The 16891-nt window shown below is 41.0% G+C and overlaps 1 protein-coding gene across 4 annotated transcripts in view; it reads right to left on the bottom strand.

Moving 5' to 3' along the window:
- The window catches only part of TENM2 (teneurin transmembrane protein 2), a 984758-nt gene that overhangs the window by 207332 nt on the left and 760535 nt on the right, over positions 1-16891 (bottom strand). For 2 of the 4 annotated variants that reach the window (XM_011947738.1, XM_011947740.1), the window contains exon 6: positions 14344-14466. The exons of the other annotated variants lie outside the window; for them this stretch is intronic. In XM_011947738.1, coding sequence (XP_011803128.1) covers positions 14344-14466 — 123 coding nt within the window. The remainder of the gene's footprint in view (positions 1-14343; positions 14467-16891) is intronic. 4 annotated transcript variants of the gene reach the window in all.

The following is a 16891-nucleotide window of genomic DNA, read 5'->3' as shown; positions in this document are numbered from 1 at the left end:
GAGTTTCTTTTTAAGTTACAGCTAAAACATTTAGGTTTCAAATAACAAAGCTATAAATGCACACCCCAGGGCATCTGAAATCTTGGCACAATGCTTTCTAAAATTGTGTGATTACTCTTTACTGATCAAATATAATCAGATCTGGAGCCTGATAAATACATGTAAAGCTTCCAACTATCCCAAATGTGACTGGGATGTAAAAATTACCACCAGGGGAGGGGAGGGTGATGTTAATTTGGCACCAAATTTAATTCTTGTAGCCTTTCATTATTCTTTCTAGACACAAATACACTCTGACATTTTCAACAAAAATCAGCCCAGAATAAATAAAACAACTCAGTAGAAAATGAAGACTTGAAACTCAAGCAGATCTTGAGTTAGGGGGAGAAGTCTAAGAACCGCAGGGAAACAACATCTCTCCTTCATTGATATTAATGCATCTCTGTTGCATTATTTAAAATTGCTTATGTTGAAAATATTGGTTGCCCACACTCAGCATCCTTCAGAACTTTAATAATTGGAATTCTGAAAATATCTATTTTTAAAGTGGAGTTCTTAAAAACAATGAACCAGTCAGCACCTCCTATATTCCACGTGTGGTTTCCCTTGCAACCACAGGATTAAGGAAAAGCTGAGCATGACTAGCAGTTGCCCAAGAAAAGCAAGTTAATCAATCTCTGAGAGCTTCATTTTCCTTATCTCTAAAATGGGGAAAAAAATCTCACAGTATAAAAGTCATTTGTGATTCCTTCAAATCGATTCTGAACTTGGTAAGAAATATAAAATGTATTCTTCTATATTCCTAAGAACTTCTGAGCCAACTGAAATCAAACAGAAAGAACTGAAGTCATTTTTGTTTTGAGGGGAGTCTTTTCATTTCTAGAACCCCAATCGCTTTGGTGACCTTGTAGATCCAAAAATTTCTTCAGCTTGATGGGCTCAGGATGCTCCCCTCGACATTCTGTGAAGGACTAACTCTTCTAAAAATATTTATCTATCATTTGGCCACCAGATACTGCAAAGGTTTCAGATGATCTGGAGAAATGATAAAATTGCTAAAGACTCACCTAAATGGTGAGTGAACCTGCCTGACTCTGTCTCTTGGTCCCAGTTTCTCTATGTGTAAAATGGAGAGATGACACTTTTGGTTCTCTGAAGGTCTTTCATGTCTAAATTATAAAAGAAAACCACAGAGTGATTTGAAGATATAAAGTTTTTCCCTCTTATTTTCTTTAACATATGAGGTGATTGTTTTTTATGCAGCTCAATACAAAGCCAGCAGGGACTTAAAATAAAGCAAGAGAAACACTGGTTTGGATCTTAAGAATAACCCTTTGACCTCTAGGAAAATAAAAGTAGGGAATGAGGTCCAAAAGGGAGTTTGGAAGCCTCCTTCACATCTCATCTTTAAAAAGAAAATAAACAGCCAGAAGTCCTGAGTGGTTCAGACATTCAGATGGGGACTAGATGGTTTATTTACCAAACATTCTGAACTTTTGTTTTGTTTTGTTTGTTTTTTGAGATAGGATCTCACTCTGCTGCCTAGGTTGGAGTGCAGTGGCACGATCTCAGCTCACTGCAGCCTTGACCTCCTGGGCTCAAACGATCCTCCTGCCTCAGCCCCCCAAAGTAGCTGGGACTATAGGCATGGACCACCATGCCTGTCAGCTTAAGTTTTTTTTTCTTTTTTTTTTTTTCTTGTAGAGACAAGGTCTCACTATATTGCCCAGGCACTGGTCTCAAACTCTTGGGCTCAAGTGACTCTTCAGCTTTGGCCTCTAAAATGCTGGGATTACCTCTGTGAGCCACCACATCCAGCAGGAACTTTTAAATGTTAGCTAACCTTTCTAATGGATACTGATTACTTACCTGCAGGGGGAGGAATACGGCATTGTGTTTAAGAGCAGAGACCCTGGGCTGAAATTGCCATGGTTCAAATCCTAACTTTGATACCGGCTAAGTGTATCTTGCTGTGCTTCAGTGTCCTCATGTGTATAGACGGGACACTATTTATTTCACAGGATTGCTATAAGGTTTTACCGAGTTTAGGCTGTGTAAAGCTCTTAGAATAATTTCTGGCACAAATAAGTATTGTTACTTGTAAGGCCCTAAGCCTAAATTGGGTGTTGTTTATTTGGGGGTTTTGCTGAAATAATGGCATGTCCAGGGGGAAACACTTGTTATCACAACAAGTTGAGCAGGAGCTCTCATTAGTATAAACTGGAAACTAAATTTTACTTTAAAATGCTGCATTTGACACCCCTTCCTTGGGGAAGGGATATAATAAAAAGGAGCTGGTAAGGAAGGGACATAGTAAGAGAGCCGCCTGGGGAAGAAGAGTGTGTGGGTCTCTGATAAGTACCAAAAGAAACCCCAGCAATCAGCATGGCAACAAGTTAAAGAAAAGTACTATAAATAAAAAAAGAAAACTTTAAAAACATGATTCATCTTTAACTTAATAAGCTGGGCTTTCCTTTATGTCTGTTGGGCTTTCTGGCATTGCTGGTTAATGACAGGATCTGAAAAAGAGGCAGGAAATCAGCACCCACGAGTGTTCTAATCTACTGTGGAAACCTAAATGGATCGTGATGTCAAGCCAGATGCAGATGCTGGAGATGTGCAAGGGAGCTTGTCTCCAGAGAGCAGCTGTTCTGGAAAATTCAGACAAGGAGCCCCAAAGCTTCGGTTCTTATAGCAGTGAGGTCCTCTTCCTTTACTACACCCTGGCTTCAGGACACTGAGTAAATTAGCTCCTACTAACAGCCAGCACAGGCTACTTCTCAGTAGTCACAGTGCCCCCTAGGGTTTTAGATCCTCCCTTCCTCATCCCATTCACTAAATAAAGGAGTGCACCTCGGGGATGACAGAAGTCAGAAGTCAGAAGTCAGACAGAACTGGGTTTGAATCCTGGTTCTGCTTCTTTCATGCTGTGTGACCTCTAGCAATTTGCTTAAACTCTCTGGATTTCCAGTAGCTTTTCCTGTAAAATGGGAACAATAGTTCTAACTGCCTTAGAGGGTGTAACAAGTAGAAGTACACAAAAGAGAGATTAGTATAGTGCCCAGCATGAAATAATAGTGAAATAATTGCTAAGTTCTTACATGGAATGAAAAAAAGGATGAAAAACTATGTGGGAAAGCATGTGGCTTTCTTTGCAGAGTAAGGAATTCTCTAAAAGACAAAAAATAGTGTGTGCACATGTAATATACATGAATGTCTATGTGTCTATTTGTATATATCTAGCTCTCTATCAAGAGTCTAATTCTTCTGGAATAGGCTCATTTATGGGGACAAGCTTAAAACTGGGAGGCACAGCCTGGTTCAGGTCAAGTGCACCTTCACACTAAAGCTGTACGTTCCTTTACACCACCACCCCAACCACTCTCTTCAGCCAGACAAATTGTTTTCTCTGTGTTTCTATAGCAATTACACTTTTCTGCTGCCCACAGCAGCTGTTGTTAGGTATTGTACTTGATTTTGCATGCCTGCCTAAGTCTCTGTCTCTGGATACTTAGACAGGTCAGGCAGAGATGCAGATTCATCTCTAGGTTCTTTAAGCTTTGCATCTGGTAACCATAAGTGATCTATAAATGCTTATTGAACTGGATCAAACTCTACAAACCCATCTGGTGGGGTATTGCAACCAAACCCCTATGATGACAGGGTAAAGTGAGAGCCTTAGCAAAGATTTACTTTGAAAATCTACATGTGTAAGGAAAATGGATATGCTGTCATCAAGAATAGGCCAAGGGATACATCCTGTCATGCATGACTCAGCAAGTTTGGAGCACAGGCGCACAGCTCCACTTATTATGTAATCATGCCACGTGAGGCGCATTAGGTAACCACTCACATGAGCTTGTGCTTGGCTGGGACCTACTACTGCCTGTAAAAGGTATAACTACCCTGCTGATGCTGTACATACAGCTTGCACCCAGGCTCACACTCAGACTCACTCGTGCCCAGAGAGAGAGAGTAAAGCCGTGTTGAAACTGTCTGATTCTTCGAGTGTTTTTCCAGCTACCCACCACTCTCCCACTGACTCCCTTCAGACCTCAGTTAGAACCTAACTACACGTAAACTGAATTTTATTTATTAAATAAAATAACTTTTTGGAAGCTTTATATAAAATTTACTATTGAAAGAACTTTTCTTGTGGATCCTTTTGAAAAGTCATGAGTAAATGCCTAATTTGCCTTTTGTGTAAAATCTTATAACAAACAAACAAACTGGGAGAGGTGTGATATAGGTAGAAAATCCTTAGATTAAGAACCAAAAGTCAAGAGTCCTAGTCACGACTTAATGACTTTGAAATGTTTGTGGAAGGAACAGGTGCAAATGAACGATTCTGTTGAAGTTCCATCCTTGTTACTAAACATCTAGCTAGTTTTAGGCAGGTGTATTTCTCAAAGTCTCAATGTTCATATCTATATAAGAGTGGCTTGGACCCAAAGATATCTTAAATGGCATTCCTCATTAGCTTATTGTGGCCTCTAGAGTGGGTCAGGAGGATCATTGCTGGGTATATGCTATGAAGAAGTGCGAGTGTGTGTGTGTGTGTGTGTGCGTGCGCATGTGCGCACGCGCATGCATTGAGTGAGGGGATGGGGTGGGGTTCAGCAGGAGGGAGGAGGAATTATTAGAAAGCTTTTAGGCTTTGTTGATTAACAGGTGACTTCACTTTCACAACCTTGATTTATTTAACAGAAGATATCCATATTGTTAAACAAGCTAGTGTTTGCTTTCAAATTAAGTTCTTCAGGTGTGTAACTGAATGACACTTTTGCAAAGAGGGGTTTTCACTTTTTACTCATATATATGTACATATATATATATTTTTACATGAAGTCTTTCTTTCTCTCTCTATATATAGTCATGAGTCACTTAACAGGGATACATTCTGAGAAGTACATTTTTAGGCAATTTCATAGTTGTGTAAGTATACTCACACAAACCTAGATGATGTAGCATCCTACATACCTAGGCTATATGGTATAGCTTACTGCTCTTAGGTTACAAACATGTACAGCATGTTACTATATTGAATACTGCAGGCAACTGTAACTCAGTGGTACTCGTGTATCTAAACATAGAAAAGACAGTAAAAAATATGGTATGAGAGATAAAAAAAAAAAAAGAAGAATGGTACACCTGTATAGGACAAATATCATGAATAGAATTTGCAGGACTGGAAGTTGCTTTGGTTAAGTCAGTGAGTGAGTGGTGAGTGAATGTGAAGGGCTAGGACATTACTGTACACTACTTTTGACCTTGTAAATACTATAGACTTGGGCTACACTAAATTAATAAAAAAAGTAACTATACTATAACATTATGACAGCTAAGTTGTTGCTAGGTGATAGGAATTTTTTAGCTCCATTATAATCTTATGGGATCAGTGCTGAATGTGTGGCCAATCGTTGACTGAAACACTGTTTTGTCATGCATGACTATAATCTACAGGCCTTATTCAAATTTGTCAGTTGTTACAGAAATATTCATGATAGCAAAATAAAAGTTTTTAAATATACTTTTAAAAAATCTTGAAAATGAGTGTGTATAATTTTTGTAATTTTAAAAACAATGAAAAAGAGAAAAATGTACAAATACTTCCTCCAAAGAGATAAAAAGAAAAGGTGTTTTTCTGTAAATTGCTACAGCCAGCATGGGGAACCATCTCAGTGACTCTATTCCTGGAGGTCAAATTTCTGGGCCGATGTCCAGGAGGATGGATCTCTGTTGTTCTGTAAGGTCAAAGAGAGCAGCATCAAAGCCACGCTGAGTCCCATGAAGGAGGACTTGAAGCTGGGCTTCCCTGAGTCATACCAGCTGTTCCAGGACCACCAATATGGTGAGTCCCTCACATGACACCAGTGAGAGGCAGGCAGCAAGGAAACAAAGTAGTAAGATTTCTATCTTTATCTTCAAATGTCTAATGCCTAGCTAGACATTTTAAGGTCTAGCTGAATATCCTCCTATTGAGAAGTTCTGAGGCCTTAAGGAGGCGATGTTGCCCCATGGAGCTAGTCAGCCTGGGTTTGAATCCCAGCTCTGACAGCTACCAGCTGTGTGCCTTTGGGCTAATCACCAGCCCTCTCTGAGTCTGTCTACTCCTCTGTATGTTGGGGTGCTTCTGCATGTTGTACCTAACTTGTAGGTACTTCTGCATCTTTCTATCCTATCTGTTGTGGTGCTACCTAAAAACAGCTGTAACTACTTTTTTTTTCAGACGCATGGGGGGTAAATTTGTGATGGCCTAATAAAAAGCATAGGCTGCCTACTGTAGGCACTATTAATGAAAGAGGGACAATGGGTGGAGTGGGCCTTAATAAAACTGGCAGTCATTTTCCAGAGCAGCTGAAATCAATATACAGTGAGTGGCCGGTACGTCTGCAGACTGGGAGGGGCAGACAACAGGTCACATGTATTAAGATACGATGATCAGAGAAAACTGCATCACCAGTTCATTCTCTGCAAATTGCTGCTGTTGGTGTGTGGTCTAGCTGCTTCTCACATGGGCAACTCTGTGCAGTCTGCTTTATTGAAAAGCAACCAGATTTTATTTATTTAACAATGATTAAGAAATATCCTAAGCAATGTTGGGTGGGCCATACATTCATACTTCCATGCAATAAATATTTATCAAGCATTGGCTATAATAATAGGTATTCTTTGGTCAACATCAGAGTTGGGGTGTATGTTGTATTTCCATTATCTCTTATCTAGGCAGCCTGTTGTCCAGGGTCCTGTGAATACACTTTGAGATTGAATTAGGGGCATCAAGAGAAGAGGCATTAAACAGCATCCTGTAATCATTCTGTGAGATCTCACTGGTATCCTTGGGTTCTAGCCAATGACTGGGCCTAGCATCCTGGCATGCAGGACACAGTCCAGTTCATGTCTCCCAGAGCTGGGGCTTCCATGGCAAATCTTTCAGTCTATCCAAGAGCTGCACAATGAAAAGTGTAGGTGATGATCATTTTGCCCTAAGAAGCATGTGCGTAAGATACAATGCTTCTGGCTAGTTCATCTTTAGCTTAGAGATGAGATTTCTGGGTTTTTAGAGGCAACATTCTAATGATCAATTTTACAGGATAGTCCAACTCTATAACTCCACGGAAGATTGCTCATGTAAATGTGAAACTATTACCTATATCTGAAACATGTAACTAAAATTTCAACCAGTTAAATAAGACTGATGTTGAGCAAAACGACAGCCTTCCATAGCCACATTAGGAGCTAATCATTTCAGAAAATGTTGCCGTAATTCATTTACAGAAACAGCGAAACTATTCCCCAAACAAGTGATAAAGGGAATGGACTCATAGTCATACCAGGGAAATGAAGCCGCATATTAATACTTCCTAACTTAACCGAACTCCGGAGGCACCTCAGCATAAATCTGCCTTGCAGATTATTCTGCCTCACATATTTTTATCTATTGCAAATAAAACTGAATTCAGAATATTGCTACAGTCATTACACCTAGTTTCCATTTATTTGGGAATCAGGACAACCATCTGAGGGTTCTGTTGAACCAACAGATAAGTGAAAAGATTCTTCCAAGGACCTTAGATTCACTGCCCAAGAATACAGCTCATCCGAGACATCAGCAACCCATCAGCCTTCACCCTGCTGCTGGCTGGCTATACTTCAGGAATGTAATTCCATCCTGAAAGTCACTGCTTCTGTGATGGTGTTCACAACATCACACAATAATGACTTTTAGAAAATGTTTAGCTCTTGGGACTACATGTGGCTTTTACATCTTTTGAAATTTCAATTCGTTGTGTTAGATAAAAATAGTCAACTCTGCCGCTGGGAATGTTAACAAGTATTTATACCTATGACTCTCCAGGTGAACTTGCTCCTGCATCATATTTAGTTTAGTTTACTGTTATTGACAGTAGCTAAAATTTATTGAGTGGCTGCTAATCACCATGTAATCTCCTGATACTCTTACAATTTTTCCTGTTTTTCAGATGAGAGAACTGAGGCTCATGGAAGATAAGTGACTTGCTTAGGGTCATACAGCTTTTTACTGGGAGATCTGTAATCAAAACCCGCAACTGACAGACACTAAAACCCATGTGGCTAACTCCTGTGCTGACTGCATTAAGGCCCGCAGTCATCCCTTGGTATCCACAGGGTATGGATTCCAGGACCCCTGTGGATACCGAAATCTGTAAATGCTCAAGCCCCTTATACAAAATGGTATAGTATTTTCACTTAACCTATGTACATCCTCCTCTATAATTCAAATTATCTCTAGGTTACTTATAATACCTAATACAATGTAAATGATATGTAAATAGTTCTTATACTATCATTTTTATTTGTATTTTTTGTATTATTATTATTCCATATATTTTCAATCCGAGGTTGGTTGAATCTGTGGATACCTGTGGGTATGAAGGGCCAACTGTATATCAGAGGTATACCAGAGGTGCATATTTAGAGATCATAGACCAGATATCTGGGTGTAGAAGTCAATTCAGAAAGAGAAGTGTGGCCAATGAGGATATGGGAAAACGGACAGAAAGGGAAATTGGATTTCATTATTAATGCCCATGTCAAGCCACCAGGATGCTATGTACAACAGAAACTATGCAATTTAGCATGGGGCTATGGGTGGCAATCAAAAGCAAAAGTCCACCAGTATAAGTGCATGTAAGTTATACCCATCCGCAACAATGGAGAACAGCATGGCCTCCTAAAGGAGGGGAGTTGTTGGGTTGGTAGTTAGGATGTTGGTATATTTGCCAGTAGATGTGCAGTAGTGGGGTGTTTGGCTCAAACCTAATGACCCTTTGCCCTTCTGGGAACTTCACCAACTTTGGAAAAGCCCCATATAGGGAAGTGATCATTTCAAAACCCAGGGCTGTGTTCATTGAGAGGCTGATGAGAGCCAGCGGAAGAATTTACCAACCTCCCTGCTAATCTGGCTCCTAGTACCATGCATTAAGCCAACTAGTAAAAATCATTATGAAGTTTTTGCTGAAAGGGCAAGTGTAGAAAAACATGTTTCTAAACAGAATAACAGTCTTTGCCATTTTTTTCCAACTTGCATACCATCTGGAAATTCTAATTTTTTTTTCAAAGGGTAGGAAGGAAATGTGCTCCAGGCACAAATAAATGTTTACAGCTGAGTTATAAACCGAGAATGGTAGGGCTTAAAACAGACAGGCTGGCAGTGATGGAACTCAAGCTGCAGTGAGACAAATAATGCAGTGTGCAGGGGGCCAACTTGGTGTACACATTTGTCCTTTGGAATAGGAAGACTTGCTTCTTACTGACTTCGTCAAGCCAATGTTGGGAAGAAATCCTCATCTGGGGCTTGGTTAATTCTTAGAAGGTAAAGGAAAAGGTGAAGTGGTATTGTCTATCTTGATATTTTGAAGGCAGTCTTCACCTTTGTTTTATTTTATATATATATACACACATATATGTGTGTATATGTGTGTATATATATATATATTTTTTGATACAGAGTCTCGCTCTGTCACCTAGCCTGGAGTGTAGTGGCATGATCTCGGCTCACTGCAAGTTTCGCCTCCTGGGTTCACGCCATTCTCCTGCCTCAGTCTCCTGCCTCTCTCCTGGGTCTATAGGCACCTACCACCCCGCTCGGCTAATTTTTTTTTTTTTTAATTTTTAGTAGAGATGGGGACTTACCATGTTAGCCAGAATGGTCTTGATCTCCTGAGCTCATGATCGGCTTCCCAAAGTGCTGGTATTACAGGTGTGAGCCACTCCACCCGGCCTATTTTTATATTTTTAAAAATAGAGACGAGGTCTCACTTTGTTGCCCAGGCTGGTCTCGACCTCCTGGCCTTAAGTGATCCTCTCACTTTAGCACCCCAAAGTGTTGGGATTACAGTCATGAATCACTGCACCTGGTTGGTCTCCACCTTTGGAAAATATAGACTCTCAAAAGATGTGACAGGCCATGGAAACTTGTTAAATGGACCAGCTGAGAGATGTAAAGATGACATCAGTGACAACAACTAAGACTCATGGATCATTTATTACATGCCTGATGCCACATGCAGTGTTTTACAAGGGTCATTTCATTTATGATGGACAGCAAGCTTATGAGGGAGTTGCATTTCACAGATGAGGAACTGGAGGTTGGGAGAGAACAAATGACCCGCTTACAGTCATACTGTTGCTAAGTGATGGTGCTGGTGTTTTTATCCACCAGACCAGCTCCAAAATCCTATATTATAGAGCATCTTCCAATGCAAACTTACCAACAGTATATTATAACTAGGGCTTGGTCAAGAAGGAAGAAGTGATGTATTGAGAGTTTGATCTTCCTCTTCTGGTCTCCTATAACTTGGATAGTTACAGGGAAAGTTCTAGAAAAGTGGAAATGGGACTGGGAATGATACAGAGTGGTCATCAAACTTTTTTTTTTTTAAAGGGTCAGATGGTGAATATTTTAGGCTTTTTGGGCCATATAGTCTCTTGTACCCATTCAATTCCACCATTTTATTCTGAAAGTAGCCATAGACAACAGGTAGTAGTCATGGTGGTGCTCCATTAAAACTTGATTTATAAAAACAGGCAGCTGGCCAGATTTGGTCCATGAGATGTAGTTTGCTGACCCCTGATATAGAAGGCAACTTGAATCTAAAATGAGTGATAGGTTTTGAGAATGATCCATGCAGTTCTATACTTGAGAGTTTATTCTTTCTTAAAATCTGTGCACAAATTGGGTATGTATGGTGTGCCCTTTAAAATCTCTTGTATACTTTTCTTGGGCCTGGCCAATCAAATTGAATTCCCTTATGTTATCTGACCAGGTCAGAATACTGTATTGAATCATCGTTCTCAAGGCTTATCTAATCCCAGATCTACAGAGAAAGTTCTCCATGCCCTTGTAATGAAGATGTATGAGTTCATTCCTTTTAACATAGAAATACACACAAGATAGTGAGTGATTCTGGCAGACTGTGTGTTCCCTCTTCTTGATTTGAAAGCCAACAACCATTCATGTTAAGGTTTAATTGAAGGAGAGCGGGAGAAAGAAAAATAAGGCTCGAACAACAACAAATGGAAAAGGGAAAGGCAAAGACCAAAGAACGTACTCTCCCAATTAATTAATCAAGTGCTTTGTTTCCACTAACATATCAGACTGTGTAGGCTGCCCTGTCTATTAGACTTGCTCCCAAACCTGAAGAATGTAAATACTCCTAAAGACCAGGTAATGAAATCTCTATCGATGTGCCATCTTAAATGGGACTCACATGCCTGTGTTTTGCTTACATTTTAATTTGCTTCTGCTGGATACTTATCCAGTAATCGCTTAATGAGATTATCCTCCTTGGCAATGTGTGGTGTATCTTGATTAAAACATTGGAGTGAAGGAATATCGTATAACAAAAAAAGGAGGGGGTGTTATTTAATTAACTTATTGCCAATATATCTTGATTGTCTCTTTGAAACACTGGAAAAGTAGTCAATTGGAATTGATTCAGGTTATCTAAATGTATAGAATTGGGGAATGGGGAGCCGGGAGGTCACTGGGTATACAAATTCAAACCTAAGGTCACTTTTGATCAAAGAAATAGGCATGGGTGAGAAAATTGAAAACATTTTAGTCATTTTGTAAGTCAAACCTTAAAACTTAAGAAGAGATCTGATCTCTTTTTAAGTTTCAAATTTTATTTCATCTCTAAGCAATTTTAAATTCTTACACTTTTTTCTTGAGTATTCTATTGACAAAATTCACTGGACAATGATTTGGCAAACATTTTGTCTGTCTCTGCTGGGTACGGTGGCTCATGCCTGTAATCCCAGCACTTTGGGAGGCTGAGGCGGGAGGATTGCCTGAACTCAGGAGTTCGCAACCAGACTGGGCAACACGATGAAACTCCGTCTCCATTAAAATACAAAAACTTAGTCGGGTGTGGCAGCACACACCTGTAGTCCCAGCCACTCTGGAGGCTGAGGCAGGAGAATTGCTTGAACTGGGGAGGCGGAGGTTGCAGTGAGTCGAGATTCCATCACTGCACTCCAGCCTGGGTGACAGAGTGAGACTCTGTCTCAAACAAAACAAAACAAAACAACAAAACAACATTTTATCTGTCACATAACTTATTTGGAAAATATCTGAACTAGTAATGTTATATGACTTATACAACAACATTTTCAAAAGCATGTTGCACATAAGGGGAAAAATTCTGGTCTTTCCAAAGACACAATGCAAAGTGTTTCTTCATTTGTTAATTTAGAGACACGTAACTCTTGTACTCTTAAGACTTGTTCTCTGGGTGTGTGATGCAAAAGCTGGTGGGGAGCAGAGGCAGAAATAGAGGCTTATCACAAATGGGAGGAGTGCTTGATTTTGACCTTAATTTATGGAGGCCAGTAGAGATCATAAATTCCCATTTATGAAGGACACTACTCAAAAAGCATTGGTATATAATTTACCAATATAATTTCAGAACGCATACACATATAAACAATTTCTCTGTGCCCAATGATAGAATATGCATATTCATTTCACATGTGTATTCTGCATTCTTCTAAAGGGATGAGGTGCTGACTTGTAGATTAAAGGACATTTATGGATAAAACGTGATGGAGACCCCATAAAGCAGAGTTTCCAAGGGCAGCACTACTGTCATCTTGAAAGGAGATAATTCTTCATCACAGGGGGCTGTCCTGTGTATTATAGGTTGTTTCACAGCATCTCTGACCCCTATCCACTAGATGCCTGCCATGCCCCCTCCAACTGTGACAATCAAAATAGTCTTTAGACATTGCCAAATGTCCTCTAGGGGTGCAAAAATGCTATGGCTAAGAACCCTTGCCCTAGAGAAAACTGAAGGAGCAGACAGTGTCAAGTACTGGAGGTGACCAGGTTTCAAATCTGAGGTCAATACACTTGGCTCTGGGCTTTTTGGTCAGTTAAGGCAGAACATGGTCAGTTAAGGCAAAATATACTTTTCAGTTTTAGGTCTAGTTTAACTTACCCGATAATGGAAAGCATATAATTTCATCCTCAGATAAAACTTTTTCATGCTTACTTAAAGGTAATTTAGTGTTATGATTATGACAGATGAGTACAGCGATTCTTAAAGACTGGATAAAAAGACAAAAAAGTCATCCTCAAAGCATTAGGACAGCTCTGGGGAGGATAATTGAAGCAGCATTAGCATCTCAGGATGACTAATGTGCACCTCTGGGGGCAGATGATTTCTGGAATCTTCTCTGTGGAAAATGACTGCTTGAAGGAAAGCTCCAACCTCCTGCCCAAAGATGCACAGGGCACAACTCGGAGTCCAAATTTGTACCTATTTGGGTAAGTTCCTCTAACCTTCTGGGCCCGAGTTTCTCAGAGACATTTTTGCTTCCTTTAAAGTTGTTAAAGTTACACAATGCTAAGCCTGGCATGCAATAGGTGCCTAATAAATGCTGCTTCCTTTTCCTTCTTTGAAATATCACTGTAGGGTGTTTCCAAAATGTGGGGGTCAAGTGGCTATAGATGCTAAAAGGCAGAATGGAAATTTGCATGTTGGAGAAATCCTTTCATACAATCTCTCCCTCGCGATTTCCATCCCGAATTGAGCATATCTCACTGTGTGCCAGCCTGGCTAACCATTCCATTGGCTGCTCTGTCTTAATTGCCCCAGTCTCCCCCACCCCCACCCCATGGTTCTGTTTCCTTTCCTCCTTCTTAGCACCTTGTTAGCACTTTATTTATTTATTTTTTCCTGCAAGGATACAGTTGCCTGATTTCTTCAATAAACATTTCTATTGTCCCCTTCACTGTTCTGAGAAGAGAAGCTTTGTTGCCGAGTTGTCAAAACTCCTTTCTATTCTCCCCCAAAGCAGAGCAGCTCTGAGCCTTTCTCTTTCATGCCAAGCCAGGCAGCTTCCTCCCCAGGGAGGCTGCATCTCTCCTCCTGGGAGAGAGACCCAGTCTGATGGCATGTGCTGCCTGCTGCTCTCTGCCTTCTGATTAGGCAGGACTTTCTCCTGCTGCTGCTGCTGCTGCCACTCCAGCTGCTGCTGTGGCTGCTGTTTCTGCACAGGCCTTGGGATGCTTTCAAGTAGTTCTGGACCATGCCAGTTACTGCAGATAGCATAGGTATGCACATTGCTCTGAGCAGGCACCACGCCAGCTCTGAGTAATCCAGCCAAACACAGCTAACAGACAGGAACAGCAAACAGCTTTTAACGGGGGCACCTTTGAAAGGCAACGATTCTTTCCCCCTTTTCTTTTCCTTTTTGCATACCTTCCAAGATTTGGGTTAGAAAACCTGAACCAGCTGGCGAGAGCTCGGAATTCTCCTGTGACCTCAAGAGGGCAAGCAGCAGCTGTAACCTCACCTTTGCCTCCAGATGGCATTGTTGCCACATCATCGTTTCCTGGTAAGCCGGTCCTTATCCCATTGTTAAAGGTGTGCCCATCTGCAGGCTGGAGTTGCCAATTGAGTCCGAGCAGATGCATTGCTGCAGGAGAGACAAAGTAATGAAAATATGAATAGATAATTCAGCAATGCAAATGTCAAGGGGGAGGGCCAGGTGCCTTTTTCCAAGCGATTGCCTTTTAAGGAAGCTGTGTCAAAAATGGCTTGCCCCAGGCCGCGGGGATTAGCTAAATACAGAAAGCAGAGATCCGAGTAGTTAGGTCTCCCCTTCTGGTGCTGCTGCTCATAGTCTCAGAGGGAGAGGATCCCTTACAGTGGGCGGAGGAGGGAGGAGAAAACACAGCCCAGATCTTCCAAACGGTGCCACAGTGGAAGCGAAAACAGCCCTTTCAAATCACAGTAAAGAGTGCTGCTCAACCACATCCATCCTTTTCTACACTCTGGACACAGTTGCTTTTAGACTGTTAGTCTAGGGGCATTGACAAGCATTGTTTTCCCCAAACTATATACTCACAAGTAAGTCAGCTTCAAAGGAGGCTACCCAAATAGCACCTGTTTGCTGGTACCTGTTTGCTGGTACCTGTTCTGAACTATCAGTGCAGCCAGCAGCATCTCTAGTGGTATTGGCCCACCTCCCTATTTCAAACTTTAGAATTTTTTTCCTTTCCACCCCTCTTCATGATGGATACCTTTCAGTGCATTGTAGAAAAACCTTGGGGGGGTTGATGGTGGAATGGGGTCCTTTTCTGAAAACATTACTATTCCTTCTCTCTCTGTCGCTCTCACTTTAGCAGAGTATGGAATGAAACAGAGTTCTGAAGTACTGCCTGCTCTGTGCTAAGGAACTGAGCACGTCCGCAGACGTCTTGACTCCCATGGGCACCCCAAGCCTCCAAACAAACTTCTGGTCTTCCTTGTCATCCTGCCTATGTCAACTCCCCACCATGAGTTTAGCAAACATAACACAGCCCTATCCCTGATGGTTCTTGGTGAGTTGTTTCTACTAAGTGGAATGAAAAGCAAACCCTAAACACCTGTATTGTTTCAAAGCACTTATCTAAGAGATGCTTCTTTTGAGAATAAGTAAGGAATTTACTCCCCTGCATGTCTCTCATCCAAATGATGTCTGGCATTTCAACTGGACACAGGTTGACGCTGTTGCTGCATTCCTACAGCTGCGGGAGAGAAAGGGCTGTTGACAGGGAAAGGTTTGGAGTCTGATGTGGGGATGGGAGAAACAATTAACCGTAGGAAACACAATTAACAATGCTTAGGAAATTGTTCACACAGCAATTAATTCTGCATGCCTACCACCACTTAAAGTCAGACTGCATTCTATTAAGGTTAAAAACCGATCTTCAAACAATACAGCTCAGATTGATGGCCACAGATGAAGGTGGCAAGGGGTCTGTGTGTGTGTGTGTGTGTGTGTCTGCTTTTCACGTACACTCTTCTCCATCTAAGAACCATGTTTTCTTTCCATATATTCCTCTAAAGTGAAAGGCCCACTGTTAGAACTTCTTGAGATGATAAATAGTAATAAGAGTAAGTGACATTTACTGTACACTTTCCATCAAGGTAACACCTAATTTTCTCCTGCAGTTTATCTGTTATATGTAGGTCACTTACTTGAAGAGACCAGATTCCATTGCCTCCAATAATGACATATTTTCACTGTACAGAGGTCAGGAAATGAGAACTAATCGTGGTGGCTTCAAGATAACGATAGCTTCTGATTTGTAATTACCAGGTGAAGGGAGTCAAGGAATTAGCTATTTTAAAATAATGTTTTTTAAAAAATGATACTATTGGGTTACTGAAGCTCGCCTTGGGCCAGCTGCAGCTGCACTGGAGATGGTTCTTTCAAGGACAGTCTTAAGACAGACACTGACGGGTACTGCAGGTGCCGCTGGAACCCAGGCCTAACAAAGCTTTGATTTCACATCTACAGAAGTAGCGGTGGGTCCCATCAGGCCAAGATGACAACCTCCCCAACACCCCATCCCAAACTCTTGGCAAAACTGCTCTGCTCTTATAGCACTCAATCTTGTCATTCTAACGTGCAGAACATATTGCAACCGTCAGCTTTGGGAGAAAAGTAAGCAAACAATCTCCTAATGTTACTGAACAGGAAGAGACATTCCTGCAACTGTGTTTCCTCTGTTTCCAAAGATGCCTTCCCTCCTGCCTCCCCTCCCCACCTTTTTCTTTGTTTTGGGTTCCATAGCATCTTTTTATTTTTATTTTTTAAAAGTATCCTGAAAATAAGAAAACTATAGATGAGGCGAAAAGGGTTAGGGTCAGAGTATACCTGAAACTTCTCAGACAACTCCAAGGAGTGAGAAGAAAAATAAGAAAGTGAGATGGAGGTGGAGAAGGGGAAAAGCCAAATCTGCTGAATATGAGGCCTGTCCTTCTGGAAGAAGCAATGCAACAAAAATGAAACTCAAGTTTGGGCATATTTTCTGTTGTTGAATCAAACATTAAGTAAATAAGTGAGAATTATA

This window comes from Colobus angolensis, unplaced genomic scaffold, assembly GCF_000951035.1.
Source record: "Colobus angolensis palliatus isolate OR3802 unplaced genomic scaffold, Cang.pa_1.0 Scaffold27, whole genome shotgun sequence".
Taxonomy (NCBI): Eukaryota; Metazoa; Chordata; class Mammalia; order Primates; family Cercopithecidae; genus Colobus; species Colobus angolensis.
Note: the sequence above shows the minus strand (reverse complement) of the source record. Positions and strands in the feature narration are given on the sequence as shown.